The following is a 23,982-nucleotide window of genomic DNA, read 5'->3' on the forward strand; positions in this document are numbered from 1 at the left end:
TGGATAAAAATGAGGAAAATACCTATGGTAACAAGACCAGTTCTCTGGATTCACTGTGCTAAGTTTAGTATTTCTTGATCCATACTTATGGACCACCAAAGGGCAACTAAGAACAAACTAGAATAGCATGGAATCTGGAGACTCAAGAAGAGCTTTGACAGTAAATGAAAATTAAAACAACTCTAATATTTTCCCTGCATATTCATTAGGTGGACAAAGAAGACAAAAGGTAAAAATGGTAAATGGTGGAAGGGATATGAAATAGCCACTGATAAAAAACACAAGTTCAAGCTAAGGTAGCACAACCAAAAGGAAAAAAGAAAGCCTAGATATCACATTTCAAGAAATCATAAATGAAAAATTCCCAAACCTAATAAAACCAGAGGGCAAAGTAAAAACAGACTCTACCAGTCTCCTCCTTAAACCACAAAATGCAAATTCCAAGAATGTCATAGCCAAAATCTAGAGCTCCAGGTGAACACTGCATACAACCACAAAGGAAGAGCTCATGCACCAAGAAGTCAGGATTATGCAAGAACTGGCAGCTAATCCTCCAAAAGGAAAGGAGACCTTGAGATGCAATATTCCAAAAGATAAAAGTTTAAAACCAAAATTATCTTACCCCACACAAAACTACATAATCCTACAAGGGGAAAACCAAAAAACTACACCTCCCCCCACCCCCAGCCTACATTTTTAATAGAACTTTCAGGCATTCTTTGAAGCATCAGTGTATATATAGCATGAGACTTAGCTTTAAGGAAGACCTGAGCTTGAAACCAGCTTTGGACACCTAACTTTGTGACCTTGAGTCACTTAACTTCTTTCAAGCTAGGTTGATTCACCTGCAAAACGAGGGTAATAACAGGATCTAGCTCACAAGGTTTTAGTGATAATCAAGTAAGATAAATTATGCAAAGAGCGTTAGGGTGGACCTTTATAAAGCTTATCTATAATTCCTGCTAGAAAAGAGCAAAGTTAAGTTTAAATCTGAAATGAAAACTAGAAAGATATATACATTTGAGCATTCAAAGGGACTATATATACACTGATGACATGTTTACATTCTAATACAAGAAGAAGAAATGAATGAACCTTTAGAACCCTGACTTCATCAAGGATCAAAGAGGAGAGTTAAATAAGATTGGAGGATTGGGGAGTGGACAGGTAGAGGTGTGATGATAATTGCTTTTGGAAGTATTGAAAATAAAAGGAAGGAAAAAGAAATATACTAGGGAACAAATGAAAAGGAAGGGGAAGGTATTCATTATCTCACAAAACGGAGTACCTAAGTTTAAAAAATATGCAAATATGGAGAAAAGAATGAATCTCACTTTTTTTTTTGGAGGGGGAAGGCAGGGCAATTGTGGTTAAGTGACTTGCCCAAGGTCACACAGCTAGTAATTGTGTCAAGTTTCTGAGGCCAGATTTGAACTCAGGTCCTCCTGACTCCAGGACTGGTGCTTTACTCACTGAGCCACCTAGCCGCCCCATGAATCTCACTTTCATCTGAACTAAAATAGAGTTGAACACACTCATATATTAAGAGTTTGGTGTAGAAATACATTAAACTCAACAGAAAAATAGGAGTAGACAGACAAGAGAGGGAGAAAGAAGGGTTAGATTAGTTTTAAGTAAAACTACAAACTACAAAGTTGGAGGCATGAAGGGATGATCAAACTTTTTTAAAACTGAAAGAGTAGAGGCACAGAAACACATGGCTTCAAATATTGCTCACACCATCCTCCTTTGTAAAGAAGAAGAAGCAGAGGAAAAGGAAAAAGTACAAGACTGAGAGACACATAATTACAATCATTATCATGATATGGGATGGCTCTCTGGGAGGGAAAAGGATAAGGAAAAACTTTAAGTCATGTAAAAACAAAAGCTATTAATAAAAAAGGTTATTACTTTGAAGGTGAATGGGTTAAACTTAAACCTCTGTAGATGAAATAGAAGGCAGACTCCCATTAGAATGTTAACTCCTTCTTATGATTCACGTAAATTTACCTTTCTAGAGTTCTTTTGAATATTGTTTGTATTTCAAAGATTCTACTCAGCTCTAGCCTTTTCCTCAGAAATCCTTGAAAAGTCATCTAGTCCATTAAAAGTTTTCTTCCCTGTAGAATTATATTCCACTTTGCAGAGTAAATTATTCTTGGTTGTAAGCCCACCTCTTTTGCCTTATGGAATGTTATATAATATTCTATAAGAAATGATGAGCAGGTAGATTTCAGAAAAACCTGCAAAGACTTACTTGAATTAATGCTGAGCGAAGTGCACAGTAACAGCAACACTGGATGATGATCAACTCTCTCAGCAATACAATGATCCAAGACAACTCCAAAAGACTCATGATGGAAAATGCTATCCACATCCAGAGAAAGAACTATGGAGTCTGAATGCAGATCAGTTAAAGCAAACTATTTTCACTTTTTTTTGTTTTTTCTTCCTTGTGGTTATTCCCTTTTGTTCTGATTCTTCTTTTATAACATGACTAATGGTGCAATATATTTAACATGATTGTACATGTATAACCTATATCAGATTACCTGCTGTCTTGGGGAGAAGGAAAGAGAAAAACTTGGAATTCAGAATTTTACAAAAATGAATATTGAAAATTATATATGTAATAGGAAAAAAAGATAAAAGACTATTAAGCGTAAAAAAAAATAAAAAGAAATAGAAGAAAAAAAGAATATTGTATTCCAAGAATTTATAGTGGTAACTACCAAAAAAAAAATAATCGTAACTACCAGACTATGATCTTTACTTGACAAAAGACTTGAACTATTTCTTCTTTCTAGGATGCTTGCAGTATTTCTTTGACATAGGAGCTCTGGTTTTGAGAAGTCACCAATGGATTCTGTGTTCACTTCATCCTCTGGTTCTAATAGATCCGGGCAAGTTTCATTTGTTACGTCATAAAATAGTGTTTGTCAGCCTTTTTGTGGTCATAATTTACAGGGGTCTAAAGGTGGTGTCCAATTAGCTCAAACTCTTTTTTCTCCTTTACAGGTCGGTCATTCTTGATAGCAGGTATCTTACGTTTTCACCTAATTTTTTTAATCTTATGATTTTGTTCTCTCTCTACCCTAGGCATTGATTTGTTTGATCTATTCTAGTATTCCAGAAATCTCTTACTTGGATAAGGTTTGCCACACTTTTTCCAATTTTTCCTCCACTGCTTTCATCTCGTTTTTTTAATCTCTTGCTTCATGCTTCTCAGTGGTCATGTAGTCCATACTGAAAATCTATTTTCACCTTTGAGTAGCTTGTAATCATTATAGATTTACTCTTATTGGGGAAATCTCTAGATTTACAATAATTTTTATGCTGCTTGTTGTTTTCTTTGACTTACTCATCTCTCCAGCTTTAGTTTCTGAACTGGGTCTTTGTGACAAAGCCAAGTCCTCCTCCCTGCAGGGCTTTTGGGTTGGAGGGGTTGGCCCTGAAGTTCACCTGTGTAACCTGAGTTTCTGCAATGATAACCACTTACTTGGATTATGTTCCCCTGTATTTTTGAAGTTCACATCCCTGGATTTTTAGGGTCCTGTATGTCATTTCAATACAGAGAACTACAGTCTTTGGAGCCTGGGCTGTCCCAATCTAAGCACCACTGCAGCTGTTGCTGCTCTTTACTCCATAGGGCTTCCAAGATCCCCATTTTGGTGCTTTCTGTCTTCCTTGATTTTTTTTTGGGGCAATCTCTGCTTTTGCTACCTCCAAACACAGGATGCGCCTTGAAGATTATAGCTATCTGTGGAGTATCACTGGTCAGGCTGGGAAGGTGAATGCTTATAAGTTTTAATCCCCACAGCCAAGAAAAATGGGGCATCACATGAAAAGAAACCAATCAATACAATCTCCTTTCCCTGCTGGCAGTTACCTAACTAGCTGGATTAAAATGGAATTCCTTCGATTCAGTGGCAGTCTCCAGAATCTAAGTCATTAACAACTGCTTGTATCAAACAAAGTCCCCTTTAAACAGCAGAGTAAAAAATGGGTCATCTGTCAATACAGATAAAGGATTAGCTAGCCAGTAGCCATGTCCTTTCTGATATGAGCCACCCCTAAGAATGTTATTATTGAGTTCATTAAACACATTCATGATTCAAGTCCACATGGAAAGGAATCATTACTGCTGCTACATCATGTGCTAATGGTGATGGCAGATCTAAAACAGAGTTTAGCTTCTAACATGCTGAAGATTTTTCAATGGATGGCAATATTAAAGTATATATTCCGTATCAAATCAGGACAAAATGAAAACTACTAAACAAAGTTAAAGGCTACCCTCATATAACTTAAACTCTCCCTATAATGGTGACATCAAAATTTCATGGCCACCGTAGGTAATTCTAAATCAACCTACAGAAACTATTTTTATCCCTGTGATTTATAAAAATACCCTGAAAAATATGCTTTTTAAAGCTGCTTTGTATCTATAACTCTTGATGCTTTACAGAAATACTAAAATGCTGAAATGCAAAGATGGATGTGATATACATTTTTAAAGGCAATAAAATATTCTGAGCTTTTATGAACAGAAAAATCAATCACATAAAAAATATATCAGAGACTAAACTAGATAGCACTGTTCTGTACAATTAGTGATTTACAGTTGGGAAGAGCAGAATATCAAAATGGACTTCTAGGTAAAGAGTTACATTCCCAAAGTAGCTATGCCTTACATGACTGAAGAAAGAAAATGATTCAGGCTATCAAAAATGAGGCAAAAATAACTATGGCAAACCATAGAATATGCTTTTAGGGATATTTTTGCAAAATGGGAATAACCATTTTGAGGGTATTTTCGGACATATGTTCTGTAAATAAAAAAAAAAAGCTCAACAATTTAAAGTAAAAGACACACAAGTAGAACCACTCCAAGATAAAGAAGCAGATGTTTCCCACAGTACCCATTCTGTAAGTGCCCTTACAAGGAAAGCCAAATAGGAAAACTGAATTCCTTCTATGCCACAAGGGCTCCAAAGATGAAGAATATAATAGTATTGTCCCCTTAGGTAAATCAAAGCACATTAACCCTCCCAGATTGCAAGTTTTGGGATTGCCTGCATTACAGAAGGCTACCTCTGCTTGAATACAGCCCATTTCTCTCTCTCTCTCTCTCTCTCTCTCTCTCTCTCACACACACACACACACACACACAAACCAGTAACATCACAGCAATCTTCTAGAAAACAAAACGCACCTTAGATATGCTAGCAACTGAGAGATTTCATGGAAAAAGTACTTATAAAAGCAGTTTCTACACTCAAGCACATAGTCAAAGCGTCAAACATATAAGGTCATCACAATTTAATACCTATGTGGGGAACAATAATGATTTAGTTTAACTATCTTCCCTCTACATATTTTTCTTTTTCCAGAATACCTATTTTACCACTGTGACACAGGCATAAGACTAAGAAAACCTATCATCACCTAGAAGAGTCTGTAAAGCAGCAAAAAGATGTTAGTTCTTGTCAAGTAGAAGTAGCCCTAGCTAAAAGGCAAAAGAAAATTGTCCCAAACTGCTTTATATCCTACAATGACCAAAGAATAGATTTTATCCAGAAGCAGGTACAAATCACTATTAGTTGTGCATTAGTCATTTCAAATGTCATCGATAAAAGCATATACTCCCTGGGAGTTCGCTGATGCAGTAAACTTGCCCTCAGAATTTTTTTGTTCTACTGAAGGTCATGCTCAAAGATTTAAAAAGCAAGCTAACTGGGGGGGAGGCGCCGCAGGAATTTTGGTTCTTACAGGTGACGTCACTGGTGTAAGGAACTCACCAGGAGAAAACACCGCTATCAATGACTGAGAACAGCTACTCAGCCGCTTAAGGAGAGACTCAATTACTAGACCACTAGACCCACAGTCATGTGTGTCAGGCAGAAAGGGGAACTTCACACATTCTCTGACTCTGGGCTGGCCCTCTATCCACTCAATCACAATGTTGCAGAGCAAATATAAAATGTTTAAATGAAAATTATTTTCAACATAAAATTTAGTAAGTTAACTAAGAATATACTTATTCCATAGCAATTAAGGGGGATTAGGCAATAGATGTGGAAAAAAAGCAAAAGCAGAGAAGAGTATAGGTAAAGGAGAAGGAAAGAGTGAGAAAGAGAAATGGAAGGAGAAATAAAATGAGAAAAGTAATTTCTGAAGTGAGTATATACTCTTCTTGTTCATGTGTCAACTAGCTAAAAATAGATAGATATTCTTAGATAGATAGGCTTCTCCGTTTTTCTTGTTATTTGTTTTAACATCAAATTCATTTGCAAATATTCATTTCCCTCCCCACAGAGCAATTCATTTTATGCAAATGGCTTCTCTCCCAATGAAACATACAGTCATATTAAAGAAACAACACCACAAAAACCATGTATGAAGGCAAGAATCACATCCAGCCTCCAGACTGAGAATTCCCACTTCATCAAATCAATCTCTATTTATTTATATATGTACTAATAGGCAAGAGATTTAGAATACTATAAGGCAGAAGTAAAATAGATTTAATACTGCATGACACCCCAAAATGAAAAGGAAACTTAAATCAACTTCAATCCAGCCTTGCAGACTATAATTGTGCCATACGCCATGGACTCAAAGAAAGGAGTGCTTTAATCCTGAGTTCAAAAGGCAAAATATTTCAAAAGTTCACTTTCTAATATGACAATCTTTAAATAGAAAGATGTACTACTCTTTCAGATGCCATAAAAAATCTTATCTTCCACAAATTAAAATGTTCCTATCAATCCATTATCTGTATAACAACAGTTTTTCCAAATGGGAAGCAAAGATTTTGCATCGATTCATTAAAACATTCTCGTCCATAAACATTTTCTTGTCAGACCATGAGAATACAAGACTAGCTGTAGTTAGGGATATGGTTTATGCTTATACAATACAGTGGTTTAAACAGGGACTAAAAACCTATAACCTATAGCCCCACACTCTTTAGCATTTGTACAATTAGGTGCAGCTTTTTGTTTGCCAGATAATACCCCAAGTCTGAACTTCCGTAAACAAAGCTAGTTACACTGAAACTAGGAAAAAACTATTACCTTGCCTCATCAACATTAACTGATGTTCATGTCTAGCGGCTTCCATTTCTGCCTCTAGTTTCTCTTTGGCTTCTCTGATGTTTCTGTCAACCTGCTCCCGCTGCTGTTTTTCCATTTCATCCAGTGCCTTCCATCGTGATGCATACTCAAATTCAAAGGTCCCAGGTTGAGCAAACCGGGGAGGCTGTTCTCTCTCCCTAAAATAAAATTACATTTAAAAACACACAAACATAGGCTTAAATAAAAGGTTGCACTATCAAAATGCTTTCCTCAAAAATGCTTCTGATTTTAATTCAAATCCATTTATATCCAGGTAGCTCCCAAATTCTGAATTGATTTTGGCTTTCTACAAATTAAATTTTTGAACTTGGAAAAGATTTTCTATAGAAACTAAGTCACAAATGGTAATTAAGATTTTAAGCTAGCTGACACATACCTAATTAATCATACCTGAAGCATAATACCTATTTTTTAACTAGTACTAACAGTTATGACCTATTTCTATATTAAGATCTACTTCCTGTCTCAACCAAGTATGGCAGGAAGCCACTTCCCACCTCGCTTAGCTTCCACCTCCACTCCTCCCATCAACCACCCTAACAGCAGAATGAGGGACTCAATCGGTTTATATATTTCTTCAGCTCACTAAGACCTAAGTTAAACTAGAGCTTCTATTCATTAGATATGCATTATCCATTTAAGTGACTAAACAGGAACACAAGAGTAATAAAAGTAAAATACTGATTCATTTGGCATTCTGGAAGCTAGAAATTCTTATTAACTAGCACATCTGCACATGAATACACAAAATGATAACCATAACGACCAAAGCATTCTATTATCCTGAAGTGACTATGAATCAAATAAAAATTTAATGTCTTCAATATAGTTTGTTTAAATGTGCTTAGTCCTACTCTAATTTTCTGAAAATCTGGCAGCCCAATGGGATGTGTAAATAACTCTGTATTAACCAAATTATCTTATTAACCAACTATGCATTACACAAAGAGTGTAATAAAAACATCATTAGTTGCTTTTTTCAAGTAGCTTACTTATGATATTGTTGTGTCTTTTGCATTAGTTTCTCTGGTAGTCCATCTTCATCATCAAATTGTTCCATGGGTTCCACAATGACTGGCCGAGGTGTTCTGGGGGGTAGAAAACATTTTTTAAAATGTAACTGAAGGTACCTAAAATGAGCTTTCTCTGAAAATTTACTTTGTTTCATGGAAATTTTCTTATCAACACATTTACTTCTAGTATCTCAGAAGAAACCATGTTAAAAAAAAAAGAAAAAGATTTATTCAGATTTATATGGGCACTTAATTATTCAAGGTGGATTAGAAACATATTTTATAATAACTGTAACAAGCTTTTTAAAATTAGCATTAGATATTTGTTTTTACAATAAGGATACATATAGTCTCTTCTCGTGACTTTCCTAACCCACTACCAAAGCATATTTCATCATTTCACAGCTCACTGGTGAAATTCGGAATGAGTGGCTAAAAATAATTCTTTTTTCTATTTCTGGTCAGCTAATATTACTGTGCATAATTATTCGCAACATTAATAGTAATAACAAATTTCCCTTATACGTAATGCAAAAAAATTTGGGGAAATTGACATTAAGCAGATCACCAGAAAGCTAAATTTATTTTATACTCTTCCATATTCCTAAATTAACTCCCCATCCCTAAACCAGACTCAAATATACATTTAATAATAGTTGTTTGAGTAATACCTCCACATTCTTCCTAGCCTAAAATCTATACATCTCTGTTCAAAGACCAAACCTGTAGAACAAAAATCAGGGAATCTCCAACACAAACCAACTAACCTTGCATATGGCAGGAAAGCAATAAATAAATATTTGAATGATTGGTAATAATTCTCTGAACACAAAATCTTCATTGTTTCAGATCCAAACTCATGACACATATTTAGCATGAGGCCCTATACTATCATTTGATTTCTATCTTAACCCCGCAACAGGATAACAAAGTCTTTTCCTCCTTCCTCATAAAAACCACTTATTCCCAAGGTCCAGAACTCAAGCTATAACTATTAGCTAACTCAAACATACTGAGCATTAAAAATGGCTTTTGTGAGCTAATCCTGGGAGCCCTAAGTACCACGTGTAACAATAGTCACTAAGCATTTATTAAGCACCTACTATATGCAAAGCACTGTGTTGAGCACATTTAAGTTGGAAAAAGAACTCATTTCCAAACAACTAAATTTTAAGTTGCTTTCTTCAAAAAGAATTCCAGCTTTCCACAACAGCATATCCCAGATATTTGTCAAATGCTTTTCCAAAACCCAGACCAACTATATTGACAGCATTACACCTTACCTACCAATGAGGTTAACACTTCTTGAAACCTTACTCAACAAACCTACAAATCTAAAATCTCTTGTGAAATCCTCTAATATTTATTTATAGCATTCATTTATTAATTTGCACAATTACTTTGCATCATTATTTATTTTGAGTAATATATCCTATTTGTACTGTTATTTATTTCTTGAGTAATATGTTCCGAAGATGGTAAGGACTGGCAGCTAGCTGACATACTGATAGTGTTGGACTTGGGAATCAATCCCACTTATCAGCTGTGTGACTCAGGGAGTCATTTAAAATTGAAAAGCCCCATTTCTTCACCTGTAAAAATGAGAGAAATAACAGCAACTATTTGAGAGGATGGTTGTGAAGGTGAGCTTCATAAATATATTATTATGATTATTAGGAAATATTTATGATCAAGAAAATAATATAGTGACTTTGAGCAAACAATTACAACATTTGCGCTCAGGTACAAGAGTTAGAAAAATAAGATGGCAAAATATCACAGAAGTTAAAATTGGCCTAAGTAGATAAAATGAACAAAGATATCCTACTAGGAAAGCCAGCTGACAAAACATAAGAGGCAAAGAAGTTTAAGAGACCTGATAAATCTTTAAACATAGAGAAAGGGGAAAAAAGGATGACAATTTGGTTAGATCAAGAACTGTTCAAAATTCTCAAAAACTAAGTACTAATGAAGAATACAAATAAATATTGAGGAAATTCCAACCTCAACAAGTCCACAGGACAGTTAATTTACTTTTACTGTAGTGCAATTTTATTATGCAGGGGCAGCTAGATGGCACAATGAATAGAGTGCTAGACCTGGAGTCAGGAAGACCAAGTTCAAATCTGGCCTCAGATACTAGCTGTGTGGCCCCGGGCAATTCCCTTATCCCTGATTGTCTCAGTTTTCTCATCTGTAAAATGAAATGGAGAAGGAAATGGTAAACCACTCCAGTATCTTTGTCAAGAAAACTCCAAAAGGAATCAAAAAGAGTTGGACACCACCGAAAACACTAAACAAAAACCAGCCATTTTATTAAGCAGGCTGCCACATCATAATCACATTGTTTTGTTGTATTAAAGTATTGTCAAAGTTCAACACTAAAAATCTAAGCTCCAGTCAGCAAGAGTTATAAATGCCAACAACTGACATCCAGTCTTTCCACTGCAAATTTTGAAGTAAAAAAATTATACTGCAGACCCAGAAGGTCAAAGTAAGGATTTCAATGTGCATCTCTTCACTCTGCTTGTTTTGCAGTACCTACTAGGGACATTAAGTTCTTTCAGAAGAGCTAAGTTCCAAATAACCAATTTACATTTTTTTAAACTGATATTTTCAGAAAGGATTTCAACTTTGATCACCTTTTCAAGGTGTCAAAATAATACAAGCACAGCACGGCATCTTTGAGATCAAAAAAACAAATGCAGTACAGGAAAATAAAAACAAGGCTCTGATCTAAATACAAAGAAAGAGAGCAGATCATGACAGTACATTAAGGAACACTACTAAACCCAACTGAATAATGGTTTTCCAAAATAATTTGCTCAGAACACTTTAAATTTTAAATACCGAGAGAACATGTATATGTTGGTCTTGGGTATATGGAATACATTCGGAATAATGGGGGTGCATATAATGTGGGAAAAAAATATGTAGCAGATACAGTGTACAAGAGGAATATGCAAGAAATCTGTATAAAAGGAATCCACAGTATAACAAGAAATTAAGAAAAATGATGAAGAGTGAATATGTGAACACAGGGTATCAAGATGAGAAGAAATGTTAATAAAAGGTAAAGAGGAATGCAAAGGGGAAAGAGAAAGAATAAGACATCTTAAGAGGAGCACAATAACCATTTGGTGGAAGTGAGAGAATAGGGCTTAAGTAGTTCGAAATGGATAAAACATTAGAATGTTAGGGGAACAGGTCAGGGTGTAGAATCCAGAGGGCACAGAGAATATTCTACATATCCCTTTCCCAATAAAGAGTAGTTACCTACATGAAAGGTTTGAGTTCCTAAGTATCCTTCCCCTACCTCATTCATCCTTTTCTATCAGAAGACAGAAAGGATCAAATCAAAGAAAAAAAAATGAAAATAGGTGATAAAACATTACCAAAGTAAGGTTGAAATGGGATAAAGGTTGTTTAACCTAAAAAGAAAAGGGAACCCAAAGGATCAATGATGAATTCAAGATGCAAAAGGAAACATATTTCTGGGTATGACCAATGTGAGAACTTGGTTTTACCTAACTACAAATAACTGTTAGAACAGTTTTGCTATTTTTATTTTTTCCCAATTGGGAAGGGAAAGTGGAGAAGGATTAATTATAAAAATAAATTAATTTTTAAAAACAGGCAAAACAAAGAACAATACCTACCTGATATTAAAAAAAAAATGTAAGATGAATTGTGCTTAAACCAAAGCAACAGTATAGTTAGACTGAAAGAATGAACTTCCAAACCACAATCAATTTGTAACTCCTGAGAGCACAATTTTCTTCCCTGGAGGTCAGAATTATAAAATTGAAAGACACAGACAGAAGAGCTAGAAGAGATCTCAGAGGACATCTACTACAACCCTCTCATTTTCCAAAGGAGGAGACTAAGCCTAGGAAGATCAGATTACTTGCTCAAGGTCACCAAAGTATTAACTGTCAAGAAGTAGATTTGAATGCAGGACAGCACTCTTTCTATTGTACCTTACTGATTTTTCCATTAGCAGAGAGCTAATGCAGGATTACCTCTTGACTTATCTTCTAGTTCTAGAATTCCTAAGCTTTAGAAAAAAAGGAAAATCTTTTACCTACCTATAATCTCACCATTGTCCAGTCATTTGGTTATTCTAAAGGCTACAGAAAATAGCTTGCCATTCATTAGTTCTAGGCTGAAAGGAATTCTGCACAATGAAAAATAAAGCAATTTCTCCATAGAATGCAGTTTTACTATTAAAATAGTACCAGTTAAAACCTCTCATACAAGTTGTTTGAAAAGATGTGTATATTCTTACACATTTATGTAAATTCTCAGTGTATTTTGGATATAAGATTGTGGACATTTAGTGATGCTTTCTGTACTGATTTTTCATTTTTTAAATAAATTTAAACTAGCATGAGCATTTCCATGTATAAAACAGAAAGAGGATTGTGTATGAAAGTTAATTTCTACTCTCTGCAGCCTGTTTTGAAGTTCACACAATAGTATCCACACTGCCCTGCTTGTCCATGTTCCCTTCTGAACTCCTTACTTTGTTTTTGCAGCCCATATTACTACTATCTACCCTACCCCAACATTACAGAAGTTGATAATTTTTATTTACTCAACTGAAAAATTTATTGATCAACTAGCTATGGGTTTGGTTGTTTTTTTTTTAATTAATAATTTTGCTTCCTCTCCAACAAGAGGCATCAAACTTGTGGCCTGAGGGTTCAGGCCCACAAAACTCCCCTAACTAAATTAAAATGTAACTGGTAAATATTTAACAAAATAACTATACAATGTAACCTAAGTAATGTTAATTTGTGGCACTCTAAGTCAATAGGCAGCTGGTGGGGATCCCCTTCTACTTGAGTTTGACTCTACACCAATGTTTATACTCTAGTTCCTGTTTCTATCATTGCTATAGCTAGGATTTCTAATGTCAAGTAATAATGGTAACAGAAGGCCTTTTTGCTTTACTCTTAATATTACACACAGGGCAAATTAGTGTTTCTCCATCAGATATAATATTAGGTGCTGGTTATCGAGAAATACTTTTGTTAAAGTCTTATTAAGGGTTAAATCTTTTAATTACCCAAGGTTTCTCCCAGAAACTAAAAATCATCTTTTAATACCAGCATTTTTCTGGTGATTATTTTTATGTCTAAGTTATGGAACACTAACCTTAAGAGCAATGAAAAGGCACATGATGGACCTGAGCTGGCAGCTACATATTACAAAAAAAGTAAAATTACACAGAAAAGATACAAAGGATACAAAAGTAATGTTTGTACAAAAAAAGATGTGGCAGTCAAATCGCAAGAGTATGGGAAAAATCATAGCAGACAGATCCACTGTAAGTAAAAATGCTATCCTTGGTAGGTGGAAACTTATATGACTTTCTTACCAGTCACATTCAACTCAACCCTTTGAAATCTGGTTTCTCCACCGTGGGTATCACAAAGGAATTCTATTGACAGATTCAATGGCTTTCCTTCAATTCCAATCTTTCTTGATCTCACTTCAGCATTTGATGCTGTTGTTCTCATACTACCTCCATGCCCACTGCTCAAGCCATTCCCTATACTAGGAATGCTATCCTCTTTTCTTTATCTTTCAAATCCTAAGCCAAATGCCATTTCTTTCAGGGAAGTGAGTGCACTTTAATAATCTGCTATTTCTGTTGATCATATTCTACTACTAAGCTATCAAATTCACAAAAGGGCCTAAGCTTTCTATCTTTCCCCCAACTTAACACTAAGTACTAAATGTTTGCTGCAAGACTCTTTCACCTTTTAAAGCCGCCAGAAACTTGGTCCCAAACTATCTTACCAATCTCATTATACATTATTCCCCCCCCATTCCTTTACTCTTCCACCCAGCTATAAACGACCCTTCCCAGTTCCTCAAGGACACTGACTATCCCTCATGTCTAGAGTATACTTCCTTTCTCACCTCATGGAATTCCTCTCATCAAATCAATCATGCACCACACAAAGCCTTTCTTGATACCCAAAATGTTAATGCTCTCCCTCCCAAATAACCTATCACACACACACTTTCTCTCACAAACACACACACACACACAGCACCCCCACCCCCCATAAAATACAAACTTCTTGAGTTATGCCCAGCACCTGGTGAGAATGGCTCATTGACTGGATGCCCCTCTCACTGTATGGTTCCTAATCATTCCCCTGGCCCTTAAACGTGGTTTTCCAAGGCTATCATGAGATCTCGTTTTTTTTTAACTAATCCACTTCTGTAGCTTCTATAATCACCAAAATACTGCTAATGACCACGTTTTTATCTTCATAATCTACCTCTCTCCAAAGCTCCAGCAGTTAAGACATTATGTTTTATAATCAAGGAAACAACTCACATATATGGGTTATGTCATACCCACCATGGGGGTGGGGGGGTGGGGGCGAAGAAGGAATGGAGAACATTTTGTTAACATTTTGAGTCAACTCTCCACAGGAAGCCAATAAGTGTGCAAGTGGTAGAGTAAAACTCCCAGTTTTGGGAATGCTATTTTATTTTTGTCCTAACTATGCCTTTCCAGTAAATATGCCTTTATAAAAGCTTAAAAAAAAAAAGCTACTTGAACTCTCTTCTCATGCCCTGTATCCAATCAGTGATTAAATCTTTTCAATTCTGTCTCTAAAATCTCTTTCCAATCTGTGGCCTCTACGTATAATCTGTGGGACTCCAACTGCATGCCACCCTAGTTCAGGCCTCTAACGCCTCTTCCCTGCCAAATTAACCTTGGAGGGTGGGGGGGCCCAGAAAGTATCTGTGTGTGATTCTGATCCTATCACTTGACCCAAAATGCCAAGCTGCCGATAATCTGGTTCTGACCTACCCTTCTGACCTTTCCACTATTTGAACTAAATTGGATTCTATTCCTCAATCTCAACCACCCCACTTACATTTAACAAGCTTTTGCTTTCATATACTATTAGCCATGCCTGGACTGGAACCCCACTCCCAAAATCTCAAACTCCCTTCCCTATTCCCTTTCCTTTAAGGAGTAACTCTGGGGCCACCTTAAAGACTACAATCCTCCAAGCTCATGGACACCTTTGGACAGGCTGGTAAAGACTCCTCAAGATACTGTTTTCAAATGCACAAATAAAGAGGATCACAAATGAAACCAATTATATTGAAAAAATTAAAGTATTTTTAAAAACAATTTATTCATTTATTATTCATTTATCAATAATTATATGTAAATAATAAATAAAGAATCCTTACCCTAGCTGAAAATATTACAGAATCTCAGAACTGTAAGGGCACTCAGAAGTCATTTAGTCCACTCCGTTTGTGCTGTTAAGAGTACTTTGTCTGAACCTCTTTTCTGTACTCAACAAAATCGACTTTAAATCATAGATTTGTGTGTGTGTGTGTGTGTGTGTGTGTGTGTGTATCCTTTCCTCAATTTGATAAGCTTGAGGACACAGACTGTTTTTATATCCCTAGAGCAGTATCTTGCAAATAACACTTAAAATAATTGTATGTTGAATTCAGTAGTGCAACTTATCCAGATCCACCATTTTCTGAAAATTGAAGAAAAGGTTGTTTGTTTTTTTTTTCCGGCATCAAAAATTAGCTAATTCTATTCGATAGTAGTCCAGAAGGATGAATGAGAATTTGAGGATCGTGGTGATATACCAAATGATTACAAAGATCAAGATTTTAATAATGAACAAAGGAAGAAGAGAATCCACGGGTTCAAGGGGAATGGCTGGGCAACTGCTCTGGATTACTAGATGAAATGTTTGGTTATTCAAGTGACAAACCTTGCATCATCATAAAACTCAACTGAGTTCTAGACTTCAAATGTAAGCTTCCAAAAAAAACCAATTTCCTGGACAAGGATCTGATGATACAATATAATCCAAAAGTCTTTCATGTTCATTGTGCTGACAAGAGAGAGGAAGATAAGCATAAAGTTGGAACCACAGAATGCTTGGATGGTTATTCTGCTGTTGTAGTGGTTTTCCACTGCAATATTACCCAATATTAGGACTTCCTTGTTTGCAACACAGAACTATAATATTTCAATAATCTGGTGTGTATTCAATTATTTTGTGAGCTGTTAGATGTAATCAAAATTTCGCCTTTGAATATTTGTATTTATTCACTCACAAGAAAAATGTATTCAGTATCCATCGTTTGGTAGGGACAAGGACATGATACAAAGATATAGAACTGTCTACACGGAATTTCAGTGATCTAAGATCACACTGTCTTTATTTGAAAGTAGATTCATTAATAGAAAGGATAACATTAACTTACGTGGTTAGCAAGAATGCTCCATCACCACATCTTTCCAGGGCCTTTCTTGCTGGTGGTTTTGCAGCAAATTCTACAAAACCTTTTCCCGTTGCTCGTCCACGATCATCCACTACTACAACAGCTTTCTCCACAGGACCAAATTGAGAAAATGCTTGCTCTAGAAGCTCATTAGAAACCACAGGGGAAAGGTTCTTGACAGTTAAGGCAGCTCCATGAGTAGCAAATCGAATTCGGAGTGGTCTGCTTTTCAAAATAGTGCCATCCAGCTCTGCTTTTGCAATTTCAGCCAGAGTTCTAGACTCCTTTTGGGGGGGAAAAAAGAGTTTACAAATGATCGTACACATTTTTAAATCCACTGTCATGCTGAAAAGGCATTGTTTAAAAAATTGTTTTGCACACACACACACCCAATTCAACATTTGTTTGCTTAATACAAAGGACAGTTTTATGAAAAGTAGCTAATTGACATCCCTCTCTAGTCATCATTTCTATTTTTCTAATGTTTTTATAGCCTTTAGCCTAGCCTATAAAATGCATGGGGGGGGCCCCCCCTGCGGGAAGTGTGTCTGAAGTAGAATCTACCTATCTTATGATAAACAGATGAACCTAAGCCATTTAAGGCCTCTTCAAAATCATCAGAACAAAGTCTGTAAATGTACTAGACTTCAGAATCAAAAAAATCTTAAAATCCTATTCCCATGTTTTGCCAGTTGTATGATCTTATTATGGCTGAGATGCAAATTGGCTGAACCTTAATCAATCCATTTATAAAATCAGAACAGATCTTTCAGAGCTTGAAACTAGAATTTTTTAAGTATCTGCAATTATTATGGAGTTCGCATTGTTTTGCTTTTTCTACTTAGTCTAAGTCAAAAATAAATAGGCATTTTTGAAGTGTTTAGTTCTAAATCTTTGGTTTTAAATAGCCCTAATGATCATCCAGAACAATTACCTTAGTTTAAGGATTCTGAAGGGCAGAAGTTAAAAAGATCACAGAATCCAAGCACTTGAAAGAATCCCTCAATAACATGGAACCCATTTCATCAAAAGTAATCTATTCCATTTTTGCAACATCAATTTTAATAAGTTTTCTAATGAAACAATATTTGACTAAATTCTACACACTAGTCAAAGACCCATCTTCTGGATCCAAGGAATATAAGACTCTTTTCTCTTCCATAAAAAAATGGCAAATTTTTCCTGTTTCACTTAGTTTTCTCTTATCCAGGCTAACTGCTTTTCTCAACTGTACTTCTTATGGCCTGATACCCTCCTGTTATTAACCAAAGCCACAAAGCCCTGGGGCTCCAACTTACATTTCTTATTTCCCAATGCAAAGCTTTCTAGTACACCTCATTCCCAGACTTCTACTATTTTATATTATTTGTTTAAATATCCCTATAGACTGAACAAAAATAAATTAATTGCTTTGACAAATGTATAGTAAAACGAAGGCAAAAACTGGCTTATTGCCAACAAAAAAGTTTGGGTCAAATTAAAAGAACCTGAATGAACTCTGCTTGCCACTGACTGGGTAAACTGATCTGGCCAAAACTAGTTTTTGAACTAGTCAAGAGACATATTAATTATCGGATTCTTTCCTAGTTTTGGCTTTGCATGTTTTGGTGAATTTTTTTCAAAATCTCTGAATATCCCCTCAAAAACAGGCCAAATATGTGGAATTTTTCTTTTAAATGATTCCATTCCCAAAGAAGAAATACAGCTACGAAAATCACTTCAATTCCTTTCCCAATTAACATAAACATCAACCCACCAAAAACTACTTCACATAAGTGTACAATTCAGACCTGAAAGGGAACCTAAGAGATAATCTAGTCTAGCATTCCCATTTTACTTCCATTATTAACATTTTCCAAGATAAGGCATAGAGAACAAAAATCATACTTTATAATTGGATCATCCCATCATGATTTAAGAGCTAGAAAGAACCTTAAGGGCTATCAAGTTCAATCCTTTCATTTTACAGATGAGGAACTGAAGCCAAGAAAAGTTAAATGACTTGCCTAGTCACAGAAGTAGTGACTAAGGTCTGTTCTGAACCCAAGGCTTCCTGATTCCAAATCCAGAACACTATTCCACTACACCATGCTACTATTTATCATCAAACATAAGAATTTTATCTTCATTTGTAACATCAGTGGTATTTTTTTTCCATAGTGTATTGCTGAAATGTAGCTGGACACAATCTACCACACAAAAAAGCAAGATTTTTCTTAGTACATTAACAAAATACAAGATAGCTAATTGTCTGCTAACTCATACAAGCATTTTTCAATTATAAAGGCAAATGAATTTCTAAACAAACTCATACAAGCATTTTTCAATTATAAAAGTAAACGCATTTCTAAGCAAACAAACTTTCTTAATGGCTTTCATTATGAAAATGGGGAAATTTCCAGAAGGAAAAAAAAATTTGCTAAAATAACATCTACCTCCCCCAAAATTAACTACACCAGCTGCTTCCCTCAACCATCGACAACTACCAGCAGAACCATGGAGAACTGTTCAACTCTAGACACGCTATATCTGGATCTACTTACTTTTAAGACAGTATTTGGCGGACAGACCCTTTTTAACCTATGAGCCTATTAAATAAATAACATGCCTTGGCCATTCCAATACCAGTTCTGATGGTCACATAGAAAGGTGTTTTAAAATTAGCTTTAAGAAATAGATTTTTGAAGTATAAAAAACAGAGAAAGTTAAAACAGTGTGACAAAAAGCTATGCTAAATCTATGACTGCCATAGTTGCTCTTTTATTTGCCTTCTCCCAATAATCAGAGGAAATGAAAGAATTAGTAGTTATCAATGAGTCTGATTCACTGTAGCTGGAGAACAGACAACAATGGCAGGGTGTGGAAGTGAGAAAAAGCAGAAGTCTATCTCCATTCATCTAAGCAAAATTTATTTTTAAAGAAAAAAAGGTGATTTCTATAGCAGAGTGGGAAATACCACCAGTTCCACTTTTTCAAAAAAAACTGCAACCTCAGAGTGATCAGAGGAAGCATAAGGACAAAGGGAACATGAAATTTTTGCCGTCTTATCTTCAGATAGCTCCTGTGCCCAATTATGCTCACTGTACAACATAAGGGGCTAAGGAAAAGTTTTAATTTTTTAATTCTACAAATATATACTGTTTTCCCAAAATTCTAACATCAGTATTATAAACTGACATGGTTTGATTTGTTTGCATTCTGTAAAAGCAAGCTAATACATTGCTTGATGCTAAACTTAGTTTTTAAACTACTTCTAACAAAACTCCAAATTTACAACAAATAATAAACTCATTTTTAAAATTTCACTAACACAACTAGTTCATTTAATAGCTGACTCCTATTTTGACAGACAGTTGTTAAATTTAAATATACTCAGGGCATGCATGTTTCATCATATATTCACTATACATCATGAATTTTCCATTTATTGCATGCCACTGCTTTTAGCAGCTATTAGAATTGCCTAATATCACAAGTTGGAGTAATGAAACTCACTTTTCTGACAATGAAAGCTTATTTGAAGACCAGTCTATGAAAAAATTGGGAAAAGACAATATAGTACTTCAAAATGTTATTCGCTAAGAAAACCACCATGTTGTAGAAAATAGATCATGTTCAACAAACTTTTAAATTATAAAACCATATGCTACAGACCTAACATTGATAAAGTCACCAAGCTTAAAAACAGAAGGCCCACCTCAAACCAACTGAGAAATTTTCTATCTTTAAAAAATGCACAAAAAATTAAGATTTACAAATGCTATTAATACAGTGACTCCAGATGCTAATTAATACAGTGACTCCAGAAGCCTTAAGATGAAACACACCTTTCACTGTTCTGAGTAGTGACCCCTAAGTGTGGAAGAAGACATCCCTAACCATACCTGGATAACGTGTAAATGTATTTAACTGTACTTTGTGACAGTGTCTTCAAGGTGGAAGTGCGGGGTGGGGAAAGATGAGAGTGAAAATGATAACCATATAAAAAGAAAAGCATTAATAAAGCTTTTTTTAAAATGGTAAACCCTATCAAGTTTTTTCCTCCCCAACTCTTCATAACACTACGTCATTCCTCCAGGCTACACTGTACTACACGGTAACATCACAGCTTAAAGCTTTAGAAATTTAAGTCTTTATTTGTACCAGAGAAAAGTTAAAACTATTGAAGATTTCGGTGAATAGTTCTGTTCTTTAAAATAGCATCCACCTCCCCCAAAATTAACTACACCGGTCAGTCACTTCCCTCAACCACTGGCAGCTACCAGCGGAACCATGGACAGCTAGCTGTTCAACACTAGATAGGCTGTATCTGGACTGACTTACTTTTAAAACAAAATATTTCTAAGACAGACCCTTTTTAAACCTCTGAGCCTATTAAATAACGTGCCTTGGGCATTCCAATAGCAGTTCTGATGGTCACATAGGTGTTTTAAGTGGAAACATGAAAGAAATCGTCCTTTTCTCGTTAAGAAATTTCCTGGTAAAGACTGGATCTTTTAGTGAACCTTACTCTTCCCCAGCCCCTCACCCCTCTCCACGCGGCTTCATCAATGATTTATTTCTGTGTCAACCATCCGAAAGAGACCCCTTCTTCTCCCACTACAAAGAAAGCCCGGCCTGAGGCGCCTCCTACTGGACAACGAGGGCAAAGGCGCTCCCTTGGGGACCGGGTGAAAAAGTGAAATCTAGAACAGACCGAAAACGGGATCTTAAACCGCGACAAGGATGGCTGCAGGGAGCCGTCGGGACTCGAGCCCGAGGTAACTGCCCAGCACGGAGTGGACGGTCATGGGGAAGGCCGGGGGCACCCGGCAGGGCCGGAAGAGGCCCGACGCACCGCGGAGCAGCACGCGGCTGCTAACGTAGGGGCGGCCATGGCGCCGGCCCCTGGGGACCCTCGGGGAGCTGGGGGAGGGGAGGGGTGCGCGCGTGTGACTGGGGAGGGCGCCGAGGCCCCGGATCTGTCCCTCTGTCTCACCAGACGTATGAAGCCAAAGCCACGGTCCCGGTTAATGAAGACCTCGCTGGGCTCCCCGTAGCGCTCGAAGAGCCGCTTGAAGTCCTCCTCCGTGATATCCGTGGGTAGGTTCCCCACAAAGAGGCGGCAGCGCTGCGTGTAGGTTTTCTCTCCGGGCTTCAGGAAGCTCTTGATGTCGATGGTGAAGCCCATCTCTTCCTCCTGGTGGTCCTCCTGGGGAGCCGAGGGGGGCGGCGCCTGCTCCCCGGCCAGAGCGAGCGCCATGGCAGCCGCAGCCGCCGTCTCGCTCTCCCCCGCCGCCGACTCCAAGGCCCGCAGGCGGGCTGGGTTTTTCTCGATCCGCACTTGCTTCAGATTTCCCCTCAACATGATCGCTCCCCCAAATTCGCTGTAAGTCTGGGAAAAAAAGATGTCCGCAGAATGGAAATGAAGGCCGGGAAAGCCGCAAGACCGACCCAGGCGTTCAGCAAATACTCCACACGCCCGATCCGCGGCAACAGCGCTTTCAAAATGGCGCTGCCAGAAGCTGCAGCTAGTTGTAACGTTGCCGAGCCCAAGGCCCGCCCCCGCCGTGTGCTGCGGCGCCGCGCCCTCCGCGCCTGCGCAGTTCAATCCCTGGCTCGAACTTTTCGAGAATGTCTCGTTTTGAGCGATACTAAGAATTAGCCTCTTCTTGCACATGCGCGGACGGCTGCGCTCGGACTGCCTTAATCTCTGTGATTATCTGTGAGAATCTGGTTGTGCAGGCCACGCGAACCTTTGTGGTGCATTTGCGAGAAAAGTTAACTTTTGCCTTTGCTAGCAGTGTGAGAAAACACATAGATGGGGGATGAGCTTTATTGTTTGGTCAACCAGGATCTTAGTCAAAATGAAGAATTTAAAATTTACACTTATAATGTGAGATTTGCTTATAATGGCCATGGATAGCTATAATACAGTTAGTATTAATGATTCATGTTTATATAGCACTCTAAGGCCCAGATAGTACAGATGAGGAAACTGAGGCCCATCATTTGTCAGCTAGTAATTATGCATCGATGTAAAGTTTGCAAAGTATGAAATCTCTGCTTCTCACCTCAGCGCTATTATCATCCTCATTTTACACATGAGAAAACCAAGGCAGGGGTTAATTGAGGTTAATTGCCCAGGGTCACACAGCTAGTAAGTACCTGAGATTGGGTGTTCACTCAGGTCTTCCTGACTCCAGGCCCACTTCAACACCTACAAATGAAAAAACCTCCCATCTCTTCCAGCTAATGTGTAATAGAGGCTGGAAAGGGAGGAGCAGGCTAGGTTTTGAACACTAAGCAAAAGATTTCATATTTGATCCTGGCAGTGATAGGGAGCCACTGGAGTTTATTGATTAGGGAGTGATGAAATCAGACCTGTGCTTTAGTAAAATCACTTGGGCGGCTGAATGGAGGGTGGATTGAAGTGGGGAGAGTTTGGAGGCAAGGAGGCCCACCAGCTGCTACTGCAGTAGTCCCAGTATGAGGTGATGCACCAGAGTGATAGCACAGGCAGAAAAAGGGGGAGATATTGCAAAAGTAACATCAATAGGCTTTGGCAATAAAATGATGGGAGTAAGGGACAGTGAGGAGTCAAGGATGATTCCCATAGAGGATGAGAGGTAATAAGGAGTCCAAAATGACTCCTGGTTTAGGAGCCTGAGGGCTTGAGAGGATGTTGCTGCCTGCTACTGTAAGGGGGCGAAGGGGGGGAGGCAGGAGACCAGGTTAGGAGGAAAAATGATGAGTTCCATTTTGGACTTGTTAACTTTGGACAAAATAGTGAAATATATATTTTATATATTATACATATATATATTTATACTTTTATACATTTGTCTCTCTGGAGCTACTCACCTAACCTATACCCCTTCATGCTGGCAGGCTGGAAACCCAGAGCTCCTGGAGTATGTCTCCTAGGGTTCTAGGAGAAGCCCTGAGGGTTGGGAGGTATCTTTCCAGTTTTCTAAGCTCACAAGCCTCCTAGCATGATTACAGGCTGATTATGATATTAGGCAACCAGGCTTAATTAGTTTTTTCTTAGAAAGGGACAATTAATTAAGGTGGTTTGGTTGGTATAGGCATACCTAGGAGATATCGTGGGTACAGTTCCAGACCACCAAAATAAAGCAAGTATCACAATAAAATGAGTCACATGATTTTTTTTTTAGTTTCCCAGATATAGTAGGAAGTTATGTTTATACTCTACTGTAGCCTATTAAATGTGCGATAGTATTATGTCATGAGAAAACCAATGTATATACCTTAATTAAAAAATACTTTATTGCTAAAAAATGCTAACTGTCATCTGAGCCTTCAGTGAGTCTCAATCTTTTTGCTGGTGGCCTAGAAAAAAAATAAGCTGATAGAAGACGTGGGGGACAAACACAGCTTCTGGAAACTGTTTTGTTAAAATCTTCAAGCTGTTCCCCATAGGTATGAAGTAACTTTTCTGTGGGGCTCTTGTTAGAGCCTTGAATCTCAGTCACAGGCTACTGTTTAGCTCATCAAGTGAAGCTCTAGGATGTGTGGGAGGGAGGGGAAGGAGA

The 23,982-nt window shown here is 37.2% G+C and overlaps 1 protein-coding gene across 1 annotated transcript in view; it reads right to left on the reverse strand.

Moving 5' to 3' along the window:
* The window catches only part of PSPC1 (paraspeckle component 1), a 57,634-nt gene extending 35,528 nt beyond the window's left edge, over positions 1 to 22,106 (reverse strand). The window contains exons 1-4 of the mRNA XM_036747816.1: positions 21,426 to 22,106; positions 16,430 to 16,731; positions 8,132 to 8,227; positions 7,080 to 7,276 (exon numbers count right to left, since the gene is read on the reverse strand). Of these exons, the coding sequence (XP_036603711.1) occupies positions 7,080 to 7,276; positions 8,132 to 8,227; positions 16,430 to 16,731; positions 21,426 to 22,106 (1,276 nt within the window). The remainder of the gene's footprint in view (positions 1 to 7,079; positions 7,277 to 8,131; positions 8,228 to 16,429; positions 16,732 to 21,425) is intronic.
* Between the last annotated feature and the right edge of the window lie 1,876 nt (positions 22,107 to 23,982).

The sequence above is a fragment of the Trichosurus vulpecula genome, chromosome 2, assembly GCF_011100635.1.
Source record: "Trichosurus vulpecula isolate mTriVul1 chromosome 2, mTriVul1.pri, whole genome shotgun sequence".
NCBI lineage: Eukaryota > Metazoa > Chordata > Mammalia > Diprotodontia > Phalangeridae > Trichosurus > Trichosurus vulpecula.